The 25617-nt window shown below is 26.6% G+C and overlaps 1 protein-coding gene across 2 annotated transcripts in view; it reads right to left on the bottom strand.

The window, feature by feature from the left end:
• Positions 1-9548: 9548 nt before the first annotated feature.
• The window catches only part of LOC113551378, a 69779-nt gene continuing 53710 nt past the window's right edge, over positions 9549-25617 (bottom strand). For both annotated transcript variants that reach the window (XM_026953590.2, XM_026953591.2), the window contains exons 4-12: positions 21279-21541; positions 19435-19652; positions 17315-17470; positions 15526-15760; positions 15147-15362; positions 14358-14631; positions 13724-14215; positions 12390-13097; positions 9549-9785 (exon numbers count right to left, since the gene is read on the bottom strand). In XM_026953590.2, coding sequence (XP_026809391.1) covers positions 9777-9785; positions 12390-13097; positions 13724-14215; positions 14358-14631; positions 15147-15362; positions 15526-15760; positions 17315-17470; positions 19435-19652; positions 21279-21541 — 2571 coding nt within the window. In that variant the 3' untranslated portion in view covers positions 9549-9776. The remainder of the gene's footprint in view (positions 9786-12389; positions 13098-13723; positions 14216-14357; positions 14632-15146; positions 15363-15525; positions 15761-17314; positions 17471-19434; positions 19653-21278; positions 21542-25617) is intronic.

The raw sequence follows: 25617 nt of genomic DNA on the forward strand, positions 1-25617 counted from the left end.
TAGGATATATTATATTATTACCTATATTTAATTGTAATATATCGTTATTTTACGCGATTTCGTAAAAAAATAAATTTCATACGCTCATAAAATTTTTTCTGTATTGACACTAGAGTTTTTTTTATAGTTATTTGAAAAAAAAGTTATGGATAACCTTGTGATGGGTTTTATAACCTCCTTAGGTATAAAGCACAAAAATTTTATGTATTTTCAACTTCAAAATTCCTTGCAAATTTTAGCGATTTTGATATATTTCATAAACATTTGAACTCTAAATGCTTATAAACAAAAATTATGACTAATGGTTTTTGATTTTTTTTTTTTACTACGATAAGTATAACTTATAAACCTTGTATTAAATTTTAAAGATTTTTTGGAAAGCGTAATTTTTTTTATCGGCATTTCAAGAAAAAAAATCGAAAATTTCAATGGTTTATGAAAAGTTTAAAAAAATTTTAAATATTTTGAAAATTTAATCATAAATAGATAACCATAATATAAACATTTGGTGAAAATTTCAAGAATTTACAATGATACGTTTTTGAGTTACAGTAAAATCAATAAATCGATTTTGTCGTAAAGTGGTTATGCGTAAAAATTCCCGTTTTTCCCGACGCTTTTGAAAGTTATTGAACATTTTTTACTTTTGATCCCTCCTCTCCAAAGTACCAACTAAATAAATTTTCCTTTTCAAAGAGGGGCTCACTTCGTTCAGAATCTAAAAAATAAATATCGATAATATTATTTGTAAATTATCAATCGATATTTATTTTCATTAACATTAAGTCACTAACCCTTATCTATATAAATTTTACACCAACATTTGAGAGGCCATTTATTATTGTATTACTATACATTATTTTATTCATCTTAATAGAATTAATTCTGTTTGTTTAAAATGTCTAAATACATATTTCGTTTGTCTAAAAAACAAAGTATGAATTAAAATTAAACCAAATCAAAAAAATATGTATTTTAAACTTATTAATAGAATATGATAATATTAATTATATGATCGTTATTTCACTTTAATATTAATTAAATACGTTATATATCCTTATGAAATAATAGTTTCATTTCAAAAACAAAAATTAAGTTTATTTGTCGTTTGATAACCTATAGATATTATATAATTAAATATTCAGCCTTTAGTGAAAAAAAATTACTAACTAGATGAATTTTCCTATTCAAAGAGGGGCTGAAGTCAAAAATCGAAGCATTATTTCTACTCCAAATCGTGATGAAAGACACAAAAAAAAAAAAATAAAAATAAAACACATCATTGCAAAATCAATACATTCTTCACTTCATTCAATATCTAAAATGTTAAAACGTCAACATTTTTAGAAAATTAAAGTATAATATATTATTATTAGAGCCCGGAAGTTCATCAGTTCATTCATTTGCATATTTTTACTGAATGTATCAAAAAGTTGCTGGATGAGATAAAAATTCGAATCACAATTTATTGAGTTCAATAATGAAATTTTAGTGTGAATATTTTCGCATATTTTAAAATTTTTTTTAAAAGATATGCATATTTGAAAATAAAATTGCATTTTACTATGTTATTTTTTTTTTATGATAAAGTCGGAATAATAAGTATATGTCAACATTTATTTGTTGAAAAATATATCCTTAAAAAACATTGCCAATATAAAATAAAAATCTGATTAAAATTAAAGGTCGTTGCTTGGTAGGGTTGATCGCTGTTCATTTATGTTTGAAAACCTGTCAAAATCCCTAATTTTAAATTTAAATTTTTGAAGTAAATACAATATATTATATCATATTATTAAAATTATGCATATTTCCCCCCTACTTTTTAATTAATATTTTTACCAAAAACGAAAAAAACTTAAAATAAAAATAAAATTCATATTTTAATGATTTAAATAAGCACATATTATTTGCATGCATATTTTGATAGTTTTAAGTGTATAAACTTCCAAGCCCTAATGGCCTAATTATTATAATACTCCTATACAAGGTTCCGGTTTAGTTCTTAAAATTATAAAATAAAGGTTTCGATTCCAATTAAAACCAGTAGGTACTTATCGGAAAACCCAAACTCTTGTGGGTTAAAAAATAGTTTTTTTAAAAAGTGCGTCATTTACGAACGTTAAAAAATTATTTGCGTCTCAATCAATGAAACTTTAACAACCGATAAAATGTTTTTATAATAATTATTTTCTATACTCAAAATGTATACCAATTGTGTACCATTTATTAATTTAATTTTTGTACCCGTTTTGTATTATTTGAAGTTTATATTTAAACATAATTTAACTTGATACCTATCAGGGACGTCATTTGGGGAGGATCAGGGTGTGCGGTTGCACACCTCATATTAAAAATGGTTCCAATTGACTTACGCCTTGATGAAATAATGTACGATTATTAATATTAATACAATTAAATTATATTTTAAATATTTTAATTTTTATATTGACACTTATCAGTATTGGTAAAATAAAAAAAAAATTAAAATTAAGTTTACCTTTGTTGTAAAATTATGAAAGACATAAAAGTGATAAAAGTGTATTAATATTTTAATTTTTAATAAACACTTCAAACGAACAAACAATGGATATAAATATTATTTACATATTATTATATTATAATTTAATTTATTATTGTCTTTTGAATAATTTAAATATTCGTTAAAATAGTTTCGTATATGAAAACAAACATGTTTAAAAATATTTTATTGCTTTATTATAATGAAAAAAATCAAATGTCTGAATCATATTATAGTTAACCTTTCGTTAATGATTTATTAAATTTAATAATAATAATTACTTTATATCTATTGTTCATCTTATCAAATAGAATTATTTAATAATAATACATTTTGCTTAGGTATATAGTAAATATGCTCTGTGCAGTAGGTATATTGCAGTTAAAATGTTTAAGAATATTTTGATTAATTCCCTCGTTACAGTTATAATGGATTGACGTTGATAAAATACCGTTGAAACTAACTCCAAAACTAAAAACTCTTCACAAATATAAAGCATATTTAAAGCATAAGTGAACCAAAATGAAAAATGCATTTATGCTGTGTTTATATCTACAAGACTACAAATATAAATATTTATTTTATTTTTTAATTCACTTAATATGCTTTAAATCTGGTTTAAAATTGGGTATATAATATAATTATTATAAAAATATTATGTAGATTGGTTACATTTAACTCATTTAAATATCCATAGATTGTCGCAGTAAAGTAAAGAGTTATTTGTTATACTATAATTTTGAAAAATCTGGTCCTGATTTATTTTTCTTCCGTGCTTTAGACATAGTTAATAAAATGTCCTCGTTACATTTTTTTTCATCAAGTCGTGACTTTAAATTTAATAATTTGTTATTCATTTTAAGAAATAATGATATATATATATATATATTCAATACATTATATTCAGGGTTCGGAACTAGCACTTAAAATTTTTAAAATAAGCGCTTAAAAAAGCACTTAAAAACATCATAAGCACTCAAATAAGCATTTAAAAAACTTAAATTTAAGCAAAAATATTTAATAAAAAAAAAATAAACTCTTTTTACATGATAAAGCAAGTACTAGACATAATTTGTAACTGTGCTAAAAATTATATAATTTAAAACTACAAAAATTATTAAAACAAAATGATTAGGAAAAGTTTCTAACTAAAAAATCAAAAAAAATCAAACTTCACTTCCGAGACATTTTGCGTTATTGTTTATACATTTTTCGATGTATTTTCTATAAAAAGTAGAAAAACTGATCAAAAAAGCAAAAATAAGCACTTACAAATTTCATAATAGAACGCGTTTTAACATGACATAAGTACACTTTCATAGCACTCTGCTACATTTTAAGCCAATCCATAAAAATAAGCAAATGCAAGTCCGAGCCCTGATTATAATCAATTATTATGTATTTTTATATGCTATGTATTATTGTTGAAATATTATCTGTAATTATTTAAATTCTTTAATTTAATGTCCGTATTTAATTATATAAAGGACCTAGGTTCATTAAACTGTCTATAAATAAAAAATAATAGTAAATAATAGCGAACTATTTGTTTTTGTTGAGTTATTATTGGACACTAGCTACGACTGTTATACTTATATATGATATTATATACCTAATACCTATTCGGATTATTGCTATTTAGTATTTCTTATTTAAATTGCCAAGTCAAATTACGTTATGGTTTGATGAGTAATAAAAATTAATACAAAAAGTTTGTATACTTTTATTATTTTACTTGATGTTTTATATTTGTCTATATAAATTTCGGTAGATACTATGATACCTCTATTTGGCGAAAGTTTGGATTTTCAGGTGGTCGAATTGAGTTTTAAGGGACGTAATGCTTATCCCGAGGCTAATTTTTTTTCTGCAGTGCCTTAAAATCCAAAATGGTGGAAATCGACGGGATATATTTGATTATAATAAACAATTATTCATCATTATCTCAAAATGTGTTAACGTTTTTAAAATTAGATTTTTGAAAAATAAATAATAAATTTTCACTATTTTGTACTATTTCATGTTCTAACTTCTGAATGACAAAATAATTTTAAGTTCATCCACCGGAGCAACAAGCAGATAATTATTTAGAGAATATTTCGGTGTATCTACCAATAAGAATCTAATTAGTAGTAATTGAGTATCTATATTTAAAGTTTTGATAAGTGAAGTGATGTACTTTACTCAGCCTATCTAAACTTTAAATGTTATTTTTATGACTAAATATAACTTGTATGTGCACGCGGCATGCTTAATATAAAATATGTATACATTAAGTAAACTATAATGAGAATTATCATTAATTATTATATTAATGATTAGAAGAATAAATTAAAGTCATAATCGTTGTACGAAGTATACCGTATTTATAAACATATTATACAAATTAGATTTAGAGCAATGTTTCTTCGTGAATTCGCATAAGATAATAAAAAGTATGCTGTAATACGGTTATTATTGTGGGTGGGTCAATCTGTGAAGAAGGAATAAACAGAGGACACCGTTCAGTCTTGCAATCTGAGGTTCTACTGATTCTAGGATAGCACGGGGTCCATCTCGCTAAAATGACAGAAATCCCGGTTGAACGGCGTTTTCGAATGATCGACGAAGATAAGTCGGAAAAACTACAAAAGAACAGACCCGGTTTTCAGATATCTGCGCGTGCCAGCGGCGTTATCGCAACACATACACATTTAAATATTTAGAATACGTGTACTTTGATGTGGTTTTTCGGTGTAGCCAAAGGGATTTGGTTACGGATCACGGATCACGGATGTATTATAATTTATATAATATATACAAGATGATTCAAAATGTATGTTACAAATTACAGCCGTTTTATAATTAAATGTTTTATTTTTTTTTTAAAATAATTATTATTTTTACATGAAATTACTAAATTTAATAAAATTTATATTATCTGTAGACCTTCTTTTTCTATATATATATAAAACAGTAAGCTGACTGACTAGTTGTTGACATAATGATTATGTTAAATAAAACTATTTAAAAAAGCTTCACAAATACAGTTAATAATCAATAGGCAATAGGTAATATATAAAATCAAGATTAATAAATAAGATGTTACATGTACGGCTGTACGTCTTTAGAATATAAATATTAGATACCATATATAAGACGTATACTAAATTACTAAATAGTAAATAGACATATAGCCGATACATATGTGCAGGAACGTATACAGGGGGAGGTTTGGGGTTCAATCCCCCTCCCGGTCAGGTTTTTGTATAGGTACGTGCCTGAATATGTGCGTTTATGATGATAAACAGATAAAAGATTGTTAAAACTATAAAAGTTATACCTATTATAGTATTGTATCGAGTACGGAGTAAGACGCACTCAGGTTAGCGGTTTCGTTTCGACTACTTAGTTAGTAGTCACTACTACGTACCGTATATCAGGGGTGGCCAACTTTAATAGAATTGCGATCAACTTCCGAGATTTTCTAAGTTGTCGCGATCGACTAAAAAAAAGAAAAAAAGTTGTCAATAAACAAAAAATATGTATATTATATATTAATATGTACATGCATGTTACACTTCTTTTATTTGATATCTGTGTGTTATCTTGTTTTTCATAGTTATTTATTGCTTTTTCTAAATATAATTTTTATATTCGTGGATATAAAAATATAGAAGTTTACAGAAAAAAAAAATTTTATTTGTTTTCGGAAAAAAATTCAAAAATTCAATAAAATGCGAAAGAGTGTCGCGATCGACTCAAATTCATCTCGTGATCGACCGGTTAGGTTAGGTTAGATTGACTGGTTGGCCACCCCACTGCCGTATATTATTCTGGAATTAGAATAAAAATTAATTCTGTTTCCAAATAAATGATTCTATTTTAATTTTTTTATAAACGTTCTTTATAGACTATAGTATACGGCTGAAATAAACAAAATTCGATTATATTATTTGCATGAGCATAGTACTCTGTTAGCAACCGTTGATATTCGATTTTAAACAATCATTTGTCTTATAGTACTCAGTACTCACTGGATTGTATTTTTTTGACAAAAAAACGTGTTCATAAAATATTAAAAAAAAAAAAAAAATTAGTTTTTTCATCTTTCTGATAGAAAGTTATTTATTACGTAAACTTTAAGTAAACTTTTATGTGTCACACCGCAAGTTTTCGAGAAATCGATTCAAATGGAAGGATTACGTAAATCTATAAAATTAGATCTGACGAAATCAGTAATCGAAACAGATGAAAGTGAAACTGTCGCTGAAAGAAGTATAAATGAAATACCAGAAAAATAAGCAGATGATTCGCAAATGAAGATACAACAACTTCGTAAATTACTTTGGAAGCATACACAAAACGCTAACATAATTGGTAACTGGTTTCTGGTATGTTCATAATCTATATAGTTAATTATATTCATTATACTACTAATAATAATATGTATATAGAGGGCCGGATCTAGGGGGAAAGCGAACTTTTCCGGGAAGTTTTGATCGGGGGCGCCAAGTAACCAAAAAATAAGTGAATATAACAGTTTTTATTTATTAAATAGAGTATAGACAATAGGCTATCTAATAAATAAAAACTGTTATATTATAATACTCTCTATATTATAGAGAGTATATCTTTGTAGATAGTACATATTAAGTTAAAAATAAGTTTAATAGGTCCAATAATAAAAAAAAATAAGGAAAATGGAAAGATTTTATAGCATGAAAATCACTGTTTAGGATTTTAGGAAATTTAACCAAGTGTTGATCGCATAATAGGCGTGACTAGACGTCATTCGCAGCGGCAGCGTAACGATTGAGTAATGACTGGCGCCACCTTAATGAACATAAAAACATCACGTACTTAACACCGTATTATTAAGGAGGGAGAAATTCTAACTATAAATACTTTAAAAAAAATATTGTTACGATAGATTCTAAATATTTTTTAATTGAAAAATTAAAAACATAAGAAACTCTGTGTAAATGTTCAAGTTTTTTTACCAAGTGAATAATTTCTAATAACATTTAATAAAATAAATTAAATTAAATTTTAAATGACTATAATAGTTCAAACACAGTCAACATAATTCTAAAATTATTTTGTAGACAGAAAATCATCGTATAAACATTTGATGTAAGTTTCAATTATCTACGGCCATTTGTTTTCGAGATACATAAAAAATTTAAAAATATGATATTGTGTAAATTGTCTATTTATTGCTTTTCCAAGTTCTTTTGAAGAATATCTGGAATTTTTTACCTTTCCGAAGTACAAAGTAAATTCTATTTACTATTCAAAAACCAAAACTACCCTTAAATTGGAAAATTGAAGTATTTTTTCTACTTTTTATATAATAATAAAAACATGTAATTAGTAATTACTACGTTTATATGCAGCAGTTAATACGCATTAACTCCATTAATGCGCATTGAGTTAGTCCGAGAGTTAGGCGTATATAAACACATTTTTAATTATGAGGATTATGAGGATTTATTATTTAATTCGATTTGTCAAATCGAATTAACTCTTACTCCGGGATTAAGAAATGCATGTAAACGCTTTAATGTGAATTAATATATCAACGGGAATTTTAAAATGTCAAATTATAATTATTTTGGTCATGGAATCCAAAGTATAAAGCATGGACTAAAAAACATTCGTATTAACTTATAATTTTATTCAACATCTAATTTTGATATTTTAGATTTAGGTGTATATTAACCTGCTCTCTAGTGTAAATTAACTTAATGCGTATTGAGTTAATTCGCATTAACTGCTGCATATAAACGTAGTAATCATATCATTATTATTGTAAAATCTATAAAATCAATGTATTCATATCGTTCCGCTCAGAATCTAAAAAAAAAAAATGTATGTAAACCTTAGCTGAAGTACTGGACGCCCCTTCACTCAAGCCGTCAAGCCCTGTTAAAATATATTATATGTATTATTTAATGTATTTTTGTTATAAACAGATTGTAACTATTCGTTTTGATAATAAAAAAAAAATGTAATGCATGCTATTATTCTGTACTTGTATATAACCCAACCTTACTTTTTCAATAATTTCAATAATATTATAATTGAATTATTAATATTATCATAATACAGTATAATTTTTTTGAACTTGACAAATATTATTTGTTTACAATTTCATAAACTTCTCTTATTTTATTATCTTAATGTATTGACATTATTACCAATAATTATTCTACCACATTTAATCATTATTCTAAAACATATGTTTAATTTATTATAAAGGAAAGAATAAAAAATTACCTCTTTAATAGGCGTTGTTGTTTTCAAGCTCGAAAAGCTCCTTTCTGTCGTGGTCGTTGAGACAAGCAATATACCAAATATTTCAAGTAGAAGTTTACACTTTGGAAAATATTTTTATTACAACTTTCTATAATTAACTTTAGGATGTGGAAATTTTATACGATTATAATTAAAATAAATGGTGTCTTTTAATGTTTTAACCGAAATTTGTTTTCAGTTACGGCCTAAGTATAGCTATATGATATTAATTCACCCATTTTTAAATCCACCACTGATGGTGCCGGAGTAACGTTATCCTAGTATCGTCAAAGATAAATATAAAATTTGGGGAAATGGGTGATGTAAAAAAATTAAATGAATTAAAATAGCTTAAGTCTATTTAAAATTGTATTACTATCATCTATACTTACGTGGTGGCAGGTGAACATTATTGCAATGCCACCATAGAGCAAACTTGGGAATTTGTTGAACGATAAATTATCGAAAATTAAGTAGGTACTTATAGGCTGCTATAATAAATTATACTATAATATTTTTCCAAATGCCAATATTATGGGGATATTGTTCTTGTTGTTGGAGGTACTCAGGTAAGTTACATTGTATAATATACATCTGAGAAAAATAATATAAAATCGAATTGTTCATATCTTATACTTTTGAATATATTTTAATATAATTATACAACAACAATATTCTGTAATCTTTATACAATACATTTTATTAAAATCTACTTTGTAAGCATTGAGACAATTAATAAATGAGCTTATTTAATTTATATTATATGATAATATAATTATAATTGAGTATCGTACACACTATTATTATATAAATACGTTTTCATTCATAGTTAATAGGTACTTAATTTAAAAAAAAAATGATAATGATAATGTGCGATTAATTCATTCATCCATATACATATGTATTATGTATATATATAAGGATATTTCGGTGTTGATCCGGAAATGTTCATACGATTATCCGATGATATTCGTTTTTAGTAGTCCTGTGGAATACACGTATGCGGATTAATTATAGTACCTATACAGTATACAGTTTTTAATAAAATATTATTAAATTATTTCGATAATAGCGTAGGTTATAGCCTAGGACTATAGGAAACTAATACTATTGATAAATATATTAGAGTGATCAGAAATAACAAGTATACAAGTATAAAACTATTAAAACCGTTTAATACATTTTTTATTTTACCATTACAATTAAATAGAACAAAGTCATTCTTTTATCATGAACCAATCAATATTAAAAATAGTATGTCATAATTTCTAAATTTCTCGCAATTTCTAATATTGATTGGTTCATGTAAAATAATCACTTTGTTCTATTTATTGTATATGGGTGGGTATCCTATTTGTTATTATATATGCTAATTAGTATGAACAACAGATTGTTTTTCAATTTATGTGTATTCTTTAATTGATAAGAACTCGTTCCCCCAATACAATCTTTGCTTTTAGAGGATAATGTAATATGTATATTTTTGTATTATTTATGTGTTGTTTGCAATTATTATTATAAATGCTAGAATAAGTACTTATTTTTTGTTTACATTTTTAATGAATTTTTGTATTTTAACCAACTTTCTAAGATCAAAAATCGACAACGTTACAGCAATTCAACTAAAAAATTGCAAAATGCGCGCGATTTTCAGTTTTTTGACTGTTCCTAACTCTGAAAATAATTATTCTAAAATTCTTTAGGCTTGACATTTTCACCTCTACTTATTAAGGTGGTATTTATACGTTATTATAATTTTTAATTCTATTTCATTTTCACTTTAATTTGAGTATGAATTATTACTTAAGGCAGAAAAACACGTAAATAAGTATGTTGTTTATTTTGTTACATTTAAATTTAATGGATCTATTGGAATTAATTAATAATTAGGTAATAAAAAATTATTATCAAAAAAATATAACGCAAAAAATACTTAGTGACATAGGCGGATAGTAGTGCTCTGCTTAGTCCGGTCTTAATCAGTCCGGCCCATGGACCATGGTCCGGTTTAGTTCGGTCCTAACATACAAAAACTATAAATCATTGGTTTAGTCCAGTTCAATATTTTTTAGGAGTAATTCAGTCCAATCCTCAGATAAAATGTATTATTTTCAGTCCCTTCCGGTTTCAAAAAAAAAAAAAAATAGTTCAGTCCGGTTCGGTTCGGTCCCAATAACGATTCTTAAAATCTAAGTAAGTTATTTTTCGTAATACCATTGATTATAAACACCAAAGATAGCTTACTTAAAAACAATATCTTCCATTGTAATATAAAACGCATCATTGTCCAGCCTGAGCTAATATTGACTGAACCTTACGGTCTGGTCCGTTAACGGTCCGAAATGTTTTAAGATCGAACCGGCATCCGGTCCCGGTCTACTCTATATGAATAAATTTAATAACTGGTCCGGTCCGGTCTATAAATAATACGTAGCCATAGGTTACCGAACCGGACTTGGCGACTTTAACATTTTTCAGAAACTATAATTTAATATTCCACCATCCCATCTACCTAATTTTTTTTCCATTTTTATTTTTAAGTATATTGTAGTAAATACTAAAATATTAGTTTTTGCGTTATTTGATAAATATGGAATAGCGTGTTACGTTATGAGTTAAGGCTTAATCTTATTTTGAAATAATATCATCATCGTTAACGTCAAACATAAATTCCACTTCCCCATCTTAGACTCATATATACTGTGGCTACACTGTTATAGGTATCAAGTTTTATAATTAAAAAATGATATTTAGCATTATTTAAAATCGGTTAAAATCAGTAAAAAAAAATATCCGCATCCAGCAAAAAACATATATTATACTATGTTAAAAAACCAATATTACATATTTATATGTATGTTATGACATCTCAGAATGTGATTGTGGAAAAGACAGCTAAACTATGAGACTTAACCTAAGGGCCTTGGACATAAAAATTTAGATTTGACTATATAATGTACTGTTATTAATATCACTTATAAATATTATTTATGTATTTAATTTAATTGTATTGTATTTTAAATGTTACTGTGTTATTGTTGCTATACGAATATATTCATGTTACAATTTATTATACTTATATTTAACTTATCATAAGATCTGTTAATCTAGTTGTATCTTACTATTTTTTTCTCAAAAATCGTATAGCACTACCTATATCTAATAAATAAATAAAATATTTTATTTTCAAACATTGGCCATTATATAATTTGTTAATGCCTGATATCGTTTATACTTTATACTAATGTTTGGAATTTACGTCATTATTAAAATTACATTATTAACGGTAATAAATACATCAATATTTCGCAAGTTTGTTGGTCGCAGAAAAATCCACCATACTTTACAAGATGCAAGGGCTGGTATTTTGAATTAAAAACTTAGTACAGACCTTACGAAATCAAGCTATTAAGTGAGTTTGCATCTATTATGCTGATCCATTTATCAGTAGTATAGTTACTTTATTTACAGTTTAAAAATGTCTCTTTGAAAAGGGTGGTTTCACACTTGAAGTTCTTAACCAGTAACCCTTTCTCCAAGATCAAAAACTAACGGATTACCGTGTGATAATATATTACTGTAAGGTTACCGTAGAATAAATGCGATCAGTTGATCTGTCACTCGAGGCCATTGCATGGCGACCAGACACTGTGTGTCGGTCACTTTGAATAAGTTGGCGGCGATGACAGTACGCGCTGACCGCGAATAGAGCCGCGCTAAAGACTACTATGGTCGCAGTGACAGCAGCAAACAGCGCGACGGCCGCTAGAGCGCCGGGGTCTCCACTTATACCTGTGTTGACAGACCCGACCGACCCATGGTTCCACCGATCACATGTGGTCGGTGACTCGTCGTTGGGGGCACCAGGACAGTTGACCACGCCGTTACACACGGCTCGGGCTGGTAGACACAGTCGTTCGTCGCCCGGGCACAAAAACGCACAATCATCGTCGGCATTAGAGGTTCGCCTTGCGGCACGCGGCGTCCCGTCTGGGTTCCGTGGCAAGTGGTTCAGTTCGGACCAAGCGATCTTAAACTGCGCCTTGTGCGGGTAAGCGTTACCCACGAATCGGACGTGGACGTAACGCCGCTGCCGACGCCGTCGCTGAGACTCTGTGCTAGCTGTTGGCGACGACTTGTCGACGGCCTCTTCGACGTCCTTGGAAGTCAATAGCGGTAGATTTTTGAGCGCCGTGGCATTGTGTCCGCATGCCGACATGAACGGGTAGTCCACCGACCTGGAAGGCAAGTACACCTCGAGCCGGCCATCCTGACAGTCGTCTGTCACAAAGTTCACCTGTGTGTTATAGTATAATAGTAATATTTTTATTATGCCTAAATTGTTTTCTTTACCTTTATATTAATTTTATATTTTAAAACTTTAGTAATATTTGCTATAAATTACTATATATATTTTAATATTTAGATATTAGAAGTCAAATTTTCAAAATAATAATAATTATGATAAAACTATATTATTTTATTTATTTATTTATTTATTTATTTATATTAATGGACGAAGCCCTATACAACAATTTAAACAGAACAATTTAAAATTTAGATAACAGAGAAGTTTAAACAACATGTTAATAATTCAATAATAATAATAATAATAGGCAAGTTAGAATAAATATAATACAAGTAGTAACAATAATTTTCAATATTATAATATTTTATGATAAATGGTGCGTTTTATGTACAATGTGTTCCGAGAAGGGGTATATAAGTGACCGACAAACGTTGTACGAAAATATACCTAAAAGGATTAGAAATACCCTTTATAGAGGGAGTCTAGCTTTGTATTTTTAAGTTATGATCACTATAATATTATATAAATTCCTGAGCACAAATACAGCGATTACACCAAAAACGATAATTTTTAGGTTAATAATAGGTAAGAGGTATTGTTACAATTATAGTTACCTGGTTAAAATGTAACCACAAATCCCGGTCCTCACGAACCCGTATCTCCCAAATACATTCAAGCGTTTTCGGTGGCTCTACAAATCCCATTGCGTCAAACCGTGGAAACACGAGTTCACCCTCGTCAACCGGCTGTATGACGGAAGGACCACACAGAGGACCGTGCACAAATTCGTATTTAGCTTCAAACAACGGCACGTCGTACTTGAAATAGCTCAGGGCCGCGTGCAGTGGGTTTAGATTCAACTCGACATTCAACGAGTTTCCCGACGAAACAAATTTTATTTCACCAGTATGCGAGTCGGATGTCGTTCTCGTTTTGTTAACATTGTTGAACAAACAAAGACCGTTGTTTGTATTCGATTGATTGATAATTGTCCGGTTTAGCCCAAAACCTGCATCGATTTCCTCTGGTTCCCATATCAGTAATTTGTCACGTTCGCTGTACCAACAGTCGTTATCCTTTTCAATAGGCGTCCTATAATTATGGTCCTGAAAACACGCGTTATAAAATCAAAATGTTGGTACTTTTTGAATTTATAGTATTCATATATAAGTAAAAGGTAGATAACAATTAATATAAAATATGTACAATTTATTAAAAAAATAACATTTATTTAAAAAAAATAAATACCTTAAAATTAATAAACTCAATTTTCAAAACAATGCGGGCGAATAATCGTACGTCTGTCATAAATTTATAATGACAAATGATAGGTTGAGATTTTGCATCAGGATCCGTAACCGATCCTTGTCGTTTGTAGACCAGTGTATTCACTGGTGATCTGAAATATCCTGACGAAGGTTTCCAACTAACGAATTCTTCATCGCACACTGTATTTGGTATAGCTGTACCAAACTTCGTGTCGTTGAAAAAATCATAATGAGCCCAATAATACAACGATGACCTAAAAACAAATTATACATATAATGAAATGAATTATTTTATTTATTTAAAAACTTGCTTTGATTAATATTGTGTACGATTATTTGTATTAGATTTTATTTATATTTATTTCAAACTAAATACATACTAGCTAACATTAAAAAATAGGTATTAAAGTATATAATAAACTTTAAAAATTATCAAATTATTTTTAAATTGTATTATATATTTACATGGTGGAACTATAGTTTATTGTGTCCTATTAAAATATGTTAGAAACTGGGAACTAAATACACTCGATGAGTAAGTTTTCCTAACTTGTTTGTATTAAATTCGATATGAATAAAACACTATACTACTACAGCGAATCAATTTTAGTACAAATTCAAATGTACTTATTGGCTATTTAAATTAATTCAAGACTTCCTTTAGACCAGCGGTTCCCAATCCGGGGGAATTTAAAGTCTGATCGGGGGAGGGGGAATATGGTGATAATGAAATTAAGAAAAAAATTATGTTATTTAATTTTATTCTTACCCTGAATAACTACCGGTTTTGCTTTCGAATCGGATAAACATAGAATTTCCCGTCGATATGAAATCATGTTTTTCAGCTGGCTTAGAAAACGTATCACAAAATGTTTTTATGATTCTCGTATCGTCTGGTTCCGCGGCATCGTAGAGCGTTAAGCTTTCCCCACAATCACCGGTCCAGTCGCTCGTCACAGGACTCTCTATACTATTTACTCGAAAGCTATAATATCGTTAAGTATTTTTAAGATCATTTCTGCAGTATTAGTTACAAAATCAAAATATTATAGGTATGTATACCTAATAATAATGTAATAGGCAATAAACTATCATTCAATCATATTATTTTATAAATATTATGCTTAGAGCGAGTTGAGTTGACATACCTGGGAAAATAAACTCGAACTACTTGATTTGGCAATCCTAGTAAATGATAAGTGCAGGACGTGTGTGGAGGATACCAGTGAGCAATCGACATGAATATTCCTTCAGTATGGTGATCTCTGCTCAAATGTTCGCTCGATAATATCCAATCGCAAGAACCGTTTTTTTCACCGGCAGTCTGCATGTGACCGGGTATATTACCAACGTTAAAATGAAAGCCAGTATTTAAAAGTGGGCCTATATTAAAATAATTGAAATAATTAATAACAAATAATTTGGAGTAAGTTTATTCACACGTTTATTATTATTGTTTATTACGAGCGTATTTAGCATAAAAGTATTTATCTAATACAATGTTCATCATAATTAATAGGTAATAAGTGGATATAACCTATATTAATTAATAATAGGTGAAATGTTGACAAATTTTGTTAATTATTATGATAATTTAACAGTGACGTAAATTGGAATTAATTTTGGGGAAGGGGGTGAACCATTACTCCTTATATACACCCAAGGGCGCCCATATGGGGGCAAGGGAGGGACATGTTCCGCCTGGAAAATTTTGGAAAATTGTTTACTGTGATCAGAATCTATTTATTTAGATAGATAGAATAGAATTTAAAAATTTAATTTAATATACGAAAATCCATAATTTGTTCACTAAAAATCGGTTTATTTACTGTGGGATGTGGCAAAACAGGTTATAAGCTACACAAGTACCACGCTATTTCGTTTTTATTCTTTGGATAATAATTAACCTACGACATGCACTGTAGAACGATCAGTACATTACGAAGGGTAAAGACATGAACGAGATTTACAATGAATGAAGATAGACTTGATGGATTATTTTATGATAAGCGTACATAGGAAACAAATTGATGATAAAAATAATGAATACATAGAGCAAGTAATATTTGGTGTTAATAAAGAAATTTACAATTTTTATTTATAAAATTAACATTTAAAAAATATAATTTATGTTTTAAGTATCCAATTTATGTTATTAATTAAATACAAATTCAATAAATTACTTTCGTGGTTAATTGGTTAAATAATTTTTATTTCATAATTTTCCAGTTTGATATGTATAATGTTAAATTGTAAACCCCCTTCCTATCTCATAACCATTCCTATTTAAAAATGGATTGATAAATTAAAATTTTGTCCCCCCTTGAAAACTTTTCTATGGGCGCCCTTGTAATATACCACCGCTATGTATCAATATATTATCTAATATTGCAGGTAATATGTAAAATAATTTTCTCTTATTATTTCTTATTATAAGAGAATATTTTAAGCTTTTAAAATTAATAATTTTTAGTTTTTAAGAAATTATAGTACAATTTATTTTATGTATTTATTTTATTCAGCCAAATCAATTTAAGTTACATAGTTTAAATGTATAGAAAAATTTGTTTTGCAGTAAACAATACAACCATCATGTTGAATCATCGATTTAAAAATGTTATGTTTGGGATAGAAATTATTAATAATTAACATTTTATTATACATAAATTTATTATATTATAAGATCTAAATATCTATAATTAACCGAAATATTACAATAAAGCTTATAAAGAAGAAAATTAGAATCTTATTTCGAGTTTGGATACTTGAATATATAAGTACAGCTATATAACTACTGTTATGATAGGTATAGGTATAATAATTGTACATACTACATAAAATATATATTTACCGAATTAAAAAACTTACTAATTTAATAGTTTTAATTGTAATTTTTAAAACTTGATATCAATTATAAAAATATAAATAAAACTGTACCTGCAGTTGATGTAACAAACTCCACAAATAAATCTTCACTCGTACCAACAATTGAGTGGGGAAATTTTCCCATTCCACAAAAAGTTCCAATTTCTGGACTAGATGCATTTTTACCATCATAGATTTTTATATAATCATATGGACAATACTCAGCTCCTTTAACATATTTTAATTGTTTGATAATCGATACTATCATGTAGTTAAAAATGTTTTGTCATTGAAAATTAAAAATATTAAAGAATTGTCGCTAACGTATAATTTATTAAAATACTGTTGATATTTAATAATATAAACCACAATAACAAAATAATATACCACAAAAAATACTTATATTCAACTACATTATTTTATTTTTTTCACTAAAGGCTGAATATTCAATTATATAATATTTATAGGTTATCAAACGACAAATAAACTTAATTTTTGTTTTTGAAATGAAACTATTATTTCATAAGGATATATAACGTATTTAATTAATATTTAAGTGAAATAACGATCATATAATTAATATTATCATATTCTATTAATAAGTTTAAAATACATATTTTTTTGATTTCGTTTAATTTTAATTTAAAAAGTTTGTGGATAGATATAAATTAAATTATAGAATTTTAATTCATACTTTGTTTTTTAGACAAACGAAATATGGATTTAAACATTTTAAACAAACAGAATTAATTCTATTAAGATGAATAAAATGATGTATAGTAATACAATAATAAATGGCCTCTCAAATGTTGGTGTACAATTTATATAGATAAGGGTTAGTGACTTAATGTTAATGAAAATAAATATCGATTGATAATTTACAAATAATATTATTGGTATTTATTTTTTAGATTCTGAACGAAGTGAGTAATGTATTGATTTTACAATGATGTATGTTTTATTTTGTGTCTGTCATAACCTAACCTAACTTAAATAATGCTTTGATTTTTGACTTCACCCCCTTTTTGAAAAGAAAAAATTATCTAGTTGTTACTTTGGGGGGGGGGAGTCAGAAGTAAAAATTTTCCAGTAGCTTTCAAAAGCGTCAGGAAAACCCTGAAAAAATAATAAAAACGGGAATTTTTACGCATAACCACTTTACGACAAAATCGATTTATTGATTTTACAGTAATTCAAAAACGTATCAATGTAAATTCTTGAAATTTTCACCAAATGTTTATATTATGGTTATCTATTTATGATTAAATTTTCAAAATATTTAGAATTTTTTTAAACTTTTTATAAACCATTGAAATTTTCGATTTTTTTTCTTGAAATGCCGATAAAAAAAATTACGCTTTCCAAAAAATCTTTAAAATTTAATACAAGGTTTATAAGTTATACTTATTGTAGTAAAAAAAAATCAAAAACCATTAGTCATAATTTTTGTTTATAAGCATTTAAAGTTCAAATGTTTATGAAATATATCAAAATCGCTAAAATTTGCAAGGAATTTTGAAGTTGAAAATACATAAAACTTTTGTGCTTTATACCTAAAGTTAAAAAACCCAACACAAGGTTATCCATAACTTTTTTTCAAATAACTATAAAAAAAACTCTAGCGTCAATAAAGAAAAAATTTTATGAGCGTATGAAATTTATTTTTTTACGAAATCGCGTAAAATAACGATACATTACAATTAAACATAGGTAATAATATAATATATCCTACTAATTATCATTGACTGACAATTCATCTCCGTTCAAAATCGTTTTTCGTATACAATGATACCTGTCATTGCATTTAAATTTAACACATCCATTATAGTGACCAATGGCCTACTCTCCATCTCTACTATACAGCAGAGCGATATCCACTTGCCCACCTTTTTACTGTTAATTTTTCAAAAAACAATTTATGGATCAAATTTGTAAAATTTAACAAAACAATTAAGTTTTACATACGTTTTTCAAAAAATCATATAAAATAGTGAATTACTACTGTAAAGAATTGTTAAATCATTTTTATAAGAGCCAAACTTATTTAGAATCGTTTTCTGTAAATATAATAGCTTTTAATTTTCATCTTTTTCTAGAAAACATTGAATAATAAACACTATGTATTTATTGTAATATTATTTAATATTCAATGTTTCTAGAAAAAAATAAAAATCTTATTAATATTTGGTTACCTGAAGTGATCGGCCTCATGGGGCATGTGATTATATTTTCACAACGCTGACCGTCCACATTAAATTCTTCGTTTTGTATGTATAGACGGATAAATGGATTTTTAGTGTTCAGCCAATAATTGCACTTCAGATTTCTTGGATACACTCCTGGGTACGCTGGACTTTGGACATAACACGTTTGCAGTCGACATTCTTTAAATGTCCTATCACAATAGCTCCTTTAATCAATTTAAATAAGACATGACAAATTATTGTGCAATAAGTAGCATTACTTTTATGGGTCAGAAATCGGAATTGTTAAAATGTATTCATTTTATTTTAAAAATATATTATACAGTCTATAATTATTATCGGTTTACATATATGTTTACATACTATAATCAATATTTCAAACATTCTATAGTTTGAAATTCTGGCGGTAATTAAAGTAAATACTCTGTCTTTTGAAAGTATTGCGATGATTTGAAGAAAAACAATGCATTTATGTTCACTCATAATTATTTGGAGTAAAATTTAGTGAAAATCAAATAAACAACAGGAAACAATTTTAAGTTTTTACCATTCAACTCTTGGTGATTCTAAGTTGTTTCACCGCGATTTATTGTTTTTAAAATTTATACTTTTATCATTAATAAAATAATAACTAATAAGCAATAATCAACTATTATAAACTTACAGCTCGTTTTTTTGAACATGGTACCTATTATCGAATTATTATAATTTCTGCATATTTCTAAAATTTATTTACACGTGTCTTATCATTCTTATCGTATTTTAAACTAATTAGCAAATTAAAATCTCAAAGTTTCTCAAAAAACCTCGAGTTATTGAGCCAAATGTATTTTGTTACTCTTACCTGTGATAACTTGTATAAAGTTTAAATATTAAATTTTAAAATAATATATAATATAATTGTTATAAAATATTTTAAACATGAATAGAGAAGTTCTATGTACTAGATTATATGCTAAAATATAATCAAATTATAAGTGAAACATTTTTGATTTTTTTTTAGTTATTTTTCTTTAAATGTTGATAAGAAATATTTATGTTACTGAGTAAAAATATTTGGAAATTGATTTCAAAGTTACTTTTTTATAATTCATTAATTTACAAATTCAAAAATATCGAAAATATATTGTCACATTATAAGTGCTTAAAATTTAAATTTTTAAAATGTACAAATTGTTTTAACTAGAAATTTATAAAAAAAATGTTTATTTAATGTGTATATAAGATTTAAAAAATTAATATAAGATTCCTCATAAGTTTTCCTACCGCATAAAAAAATATTTGATCATAATATTTTTAATTGACATTTAAAATTCAAATTTAACGAAATTATATTTTTAAACGATGATTAAAGATATTAATTGTTTTGTTGACTTGTTATAAATCAAAAACATTTTTTTGCAAAGATTGAACCTATTTATGTATATGATTATAAGTATTAGTATACTAATGATATTTTCAAAATATGTAAATATGAACCTATTCACGCTATTTTATGGTATTTACAGTAAGCTGTTATTATAATAAATACAATATTTTCGGAAAAAATTTACTATAAATAAAATAAATTATTGAAATAGCTTTATTAAAAAAACCATAGCAATGTATATAGTCTGATAGGTCGTCTCCGTTTGACCGTTCAGAATCGTTTATCGTATACAATGATATATTGATAAATGATAAATATATCATGTAATAACCAAATGTAGCACTACAGCAAAATGGTACCCACCTGCTTGAATTTTTTAGTATCTAATTTGTTTAATCATATCTTAAATAGGTACTAATTGTAATAAAATAAATATAAAATATCTAATTGATATTGTTCTAACCCAGGGTTCAACAAGCCTCTTCTATTTGGATAAAGTTCCGGATGCTGTCCATATCGTAAGTAAACTTGAGTTTCTTGTTCAGCTCTTGAATCGAAACTATAATAAGTTTGATCTGTAAAGTTATTTGTCTGAAAAATAACTCTAACTGAACTCGTTTCCGACAAGAATGTTTGTGGCTGTTCAATTTCACCACAATATGATCCTGGCACTTCTTTTTTAGATGTAATTGTTGCAGCGTTACCTTTGCCCGCATGATCAAGTATCTTAAATTTAAAAAAATGTATTTGTCACATTAATTTTAGTACACATAATTAAAATTATTTTTCAGAGCTTTTTTTCTTGTTATTGTACGTTTATGATAATCTCTTTACTTTTACGTGTTATATTATTTTTTTCATATGTATATTAATTTCATTAGAAAACGAAATTTTTACTTAACTTGGTTATCTATAAGGTCTTTTGATTTTTGTATATTATTTATTTATTAATAATTATTTTTACACTAAATATACAACTAAATAAGATATTAGAAAATTAGTTTGAAAACATGTTTGACCATCAAGAAGCATTCGTCTCCCAATTATTTCAGACAATCCATCACTCGAACTGACTAACTATATATAGACATGTACATAATTATTATACGTACCTCTACTACACACATAATATAATATTTAAAATTAATTATTATTTAAAGTTCTCTGATTAAATATATTTGTAGTGGAAGTTGGAATCAAGAATAAGAAAATACATCAATTGAGTAGATTACGTGTGCACTATTCATTTTGAAGTATAAGGGTCCTTCTATATAGTAATTCGATTTACGCCACGTGTTAACACTTCGCCACTTCAGAAACTTACTGAAATAAAATGCCATTTGAGTGAATTATTGTAACCCTCAGGGGAGCCATAAAGTTCACAACTATTGAAACTTGAAAGAAACTATCTGCAAACTTATACTAAAGTTCACGAATTATTTACTTCCTTATCATGGGACATTCAATAATTTATTCGAATTATTTACGAACCGAGATTTTATTCGTAAGTGTACAATATATAATAGATAATACATTTACAAAGTATTATCATAGAAATAAAATGAAATAATATTTATAAATCATATTGAAACCTAAATTATATTTCTATATAACTGCAAAAAATAAATAATTACTTATTCATTGTAAATTTTGGTTTGTCAACAATAGCTTTGGTTTAAAAATTTAAAATACTTTAATTGTTTAAATTATTATAGTATTTTTCTTCATCTTTAAATATTAAGGAATACCCATTCGTACTTAAAATTTAGTTTGTATATGCTCTTTTGGCATCAATAATTAATCACCAACCATTTATTAGTTAAAATAAAAACTTGTATACTATTTAATAATAATACAATAAATCAAAGCGGCAAAGCGTAATCAGTAGTTTTTAAAACGATTTTAATAATTCTTTAATCAATTATGAGTGACACCTGTCATCTATATAACAATTTAGGATGTATAACAAAAAAAAAATACATGAACAAGGTCACATAAATTATAGCATTTTGTATTGGTTGATTTTTTAGTAACGCACTGGTAGGTTAGGTTTATATTATGCATAGATTAATTATTATTTATAAGATTTTAGTTTGTATACATTAATCAAAATTATATATTATGGGTGTAACCGTTTTCCGCCAAAATGACTCTCGCTCGTTACCACCATGACTGTTTTCTGCCAAAAATGAATTAAGATATTTTTTGAGAACCCCGTATATTAGGTATATCTTGTCATTTTTTTTCATTGAAAAAATCATATATAAATTACAAGTTAGATATAATGATTAGTTACAGATTTGATCATAGACGGAGATGGGGGCTTAGCCCCCCAAAATAAATAATTTGAAGTTAAAGCCTCCTTAAAAATATTGAACAAACAATACCGTAATTTTGTTCAGTTAGTAGAATTTTTATCATTATTTTATATTCTTATATCAACAATTATATAAATGTACTTATAGTACAGTGGTTCTCAATCTTTTTAGTACCGCGGCCCAAATTTACTCCGAAAAATCTTTCGCGACTCACATGGTTTCACTTTTCAAAAAGTAGTTATAAAAAACAAAATTTGTACTATATAAATATGTATAAATTTGTAATATATATTTAGTATTTTATAGGTTTATAACTAATTTAAATTAAAAATAATTATGATATAATAATTATTTAAAATAATGAATGAATGGTAATTATGCAATTTACCTTAAATCGAATTATTTTTATAATTAATCTATGTTTTGTTTTATTCGTATAATATGTTTGAATATGATGTATTTTTATAATTGTTTTCTTTTTATCATATACAATTTCATAAAAATATTACATTAATATCTGTTGATTTACTGTTATATGTATTTAGAATCTTACGTTGAATTTTTAAAATTTAAAATTTAATTTAATTTCTTTCTTTTTATTATTAATCATATTATATAATTCAATAACTCTCTATCTCATCTCTAACACAAGCTCTGCTTAAAGAAGATAGATAATTGAAAATGTTATCTTTAAAAATAATTTATTGTATATTCTTTTTTTTCGATCAATAAAAAAAAAAAAATTATACAATAATTCAAAAAATTGTTCACGACCTACTAAAAATTGACTAACAACCTAACTTTTAAATCCAAAATCATATTATTTATTCTTTAAAAATCTATCTGTAATTTTATCTGTATTCTATGTCTCTATGATGTGTGTCGGTTCATAAATGTCTCAATTCTCTTCAGAATTGTCTTGCAAATCGTCAAATGCAATGATTTTTTTTTAATTAACCTTTGTGATATTATTATAAAAACATATTTGACAAAACCTAATATTTAATAATTATTTAATAAATACTTTCAAATTTATTTTTTTATTTTAGTTGTATAGTTGTATCTATTTATAGTTTGGAATTGAAATAAAAATGTCTTCAAATAAAAAATTAAAACAAAGTTCATTGAAATCATTTATATTATTGCACCAGTTGCGTGTCCATCAGATCAGACAGTCGAATCTCCAACATTACAAATTCTTGAACCACATACAACAAAAAAACGTTCTTTATCGTCCAATATTGATCAATCAAATACATTTTTTGTCGGATTTATTAGACCCCCCCCCAGAAAAAAATTGAAAATACGCCACAGCTTTGAGAAACGTTGACACTAGTACATTACATACATATTATTTACCAATTTATTATTTACGGTAACATACCGAACAATTAAGACATTAATGTTGATGATATTGAAGATATTAAAAAGAATATTTCACCTCAAGTATTTCCTAATCTTTATAAAATGATACAACTTGCTTGTTCTGCTATACCTATACATCAAAAAAAAAAAAAAAATTTTATGCATTTTCAATATAATATATTAGATTATTTAATTTAATATATTATATTAAATTAATATTTAATTTAGATTAAAATATAATATATTGAAAAAGATAAGACTAAAGCTTTAAGTAATGAAGCTATTTTAAATACTTTTAACAAAAAATGTAATAGAATAATAAAAATTAAGTTAAAAATGATAATAGTATTTTATTAATTATTTTTTTTTTATGTCTGTAATTATTTAAGTTATTATGATAAAGAGAACAATTTTTATGAGTGGTTTAATGTAAAAATTAGTTTTTTGGGGGTGTGGGGGCAACGCCCCCACGGGTCTGTTTGACATCAAATATTTGAGCCCCCCTCAATATTTCACAGGATCTCCGCCTATGGATTTGATTAACCTACTTCCTGTTTTAAGCTTATTGCTTATACAACTCGTGCCTTGTGGTGGAATTATTATGATTAGTACTAAGTTATTATTATTATTTCATCGCAACGTTAGCCACAGATAATTTACGGGTTATTGTTCGTTATCAGTCGGAATCTGTCCGTTTAAACCATGGTGTGTGACACCGTTAACAACAAATTAAAAAAAATTTCTATAATGTCCAAGAATATTGAAGTGATAATAAGTAACCGTGGAGCGAGGAAATCTTATACTTATGCTAATATATAACAATTTTAAATTTATAGGTACATGCAGCACAAAACGGCATTACTTGGTAAAGGTGCTACAATAAACAGTACGTTCCTAAAATGTTTCCAAATAATAATTAAGAGTAAGATAGGATATAGTCTTGCAATGGGACATCTATTGTATATATTATATAATAATATTATGTTTTTCAAATTAATTCTGATCATGTTATTTGGGCATAATACGCTTCCACCAAAAGTGTATCTTTCCCTTTTTCATCAATATCCGTTTCCACCAAATAAGATCCACCTAACTTAACCACGTTTTTATCAAAACAAA

The sequence above is a fragment of the Rhopalosiphum maidis genome, chromosome 1 (assembly GCF_003676215.2).
Source record: "Rhopalosiphum maidis isolate BTI-1 chromosome 1, ASM367621v3, whole genome shotgun sequence".
NCBI classification, from domain to species: Eukaryota; Metazoa; Arthropoda; class Insecta; order Hemiptera; family Aphididae; genus Rhopalosiphum; species Rhopalosiphum maidis.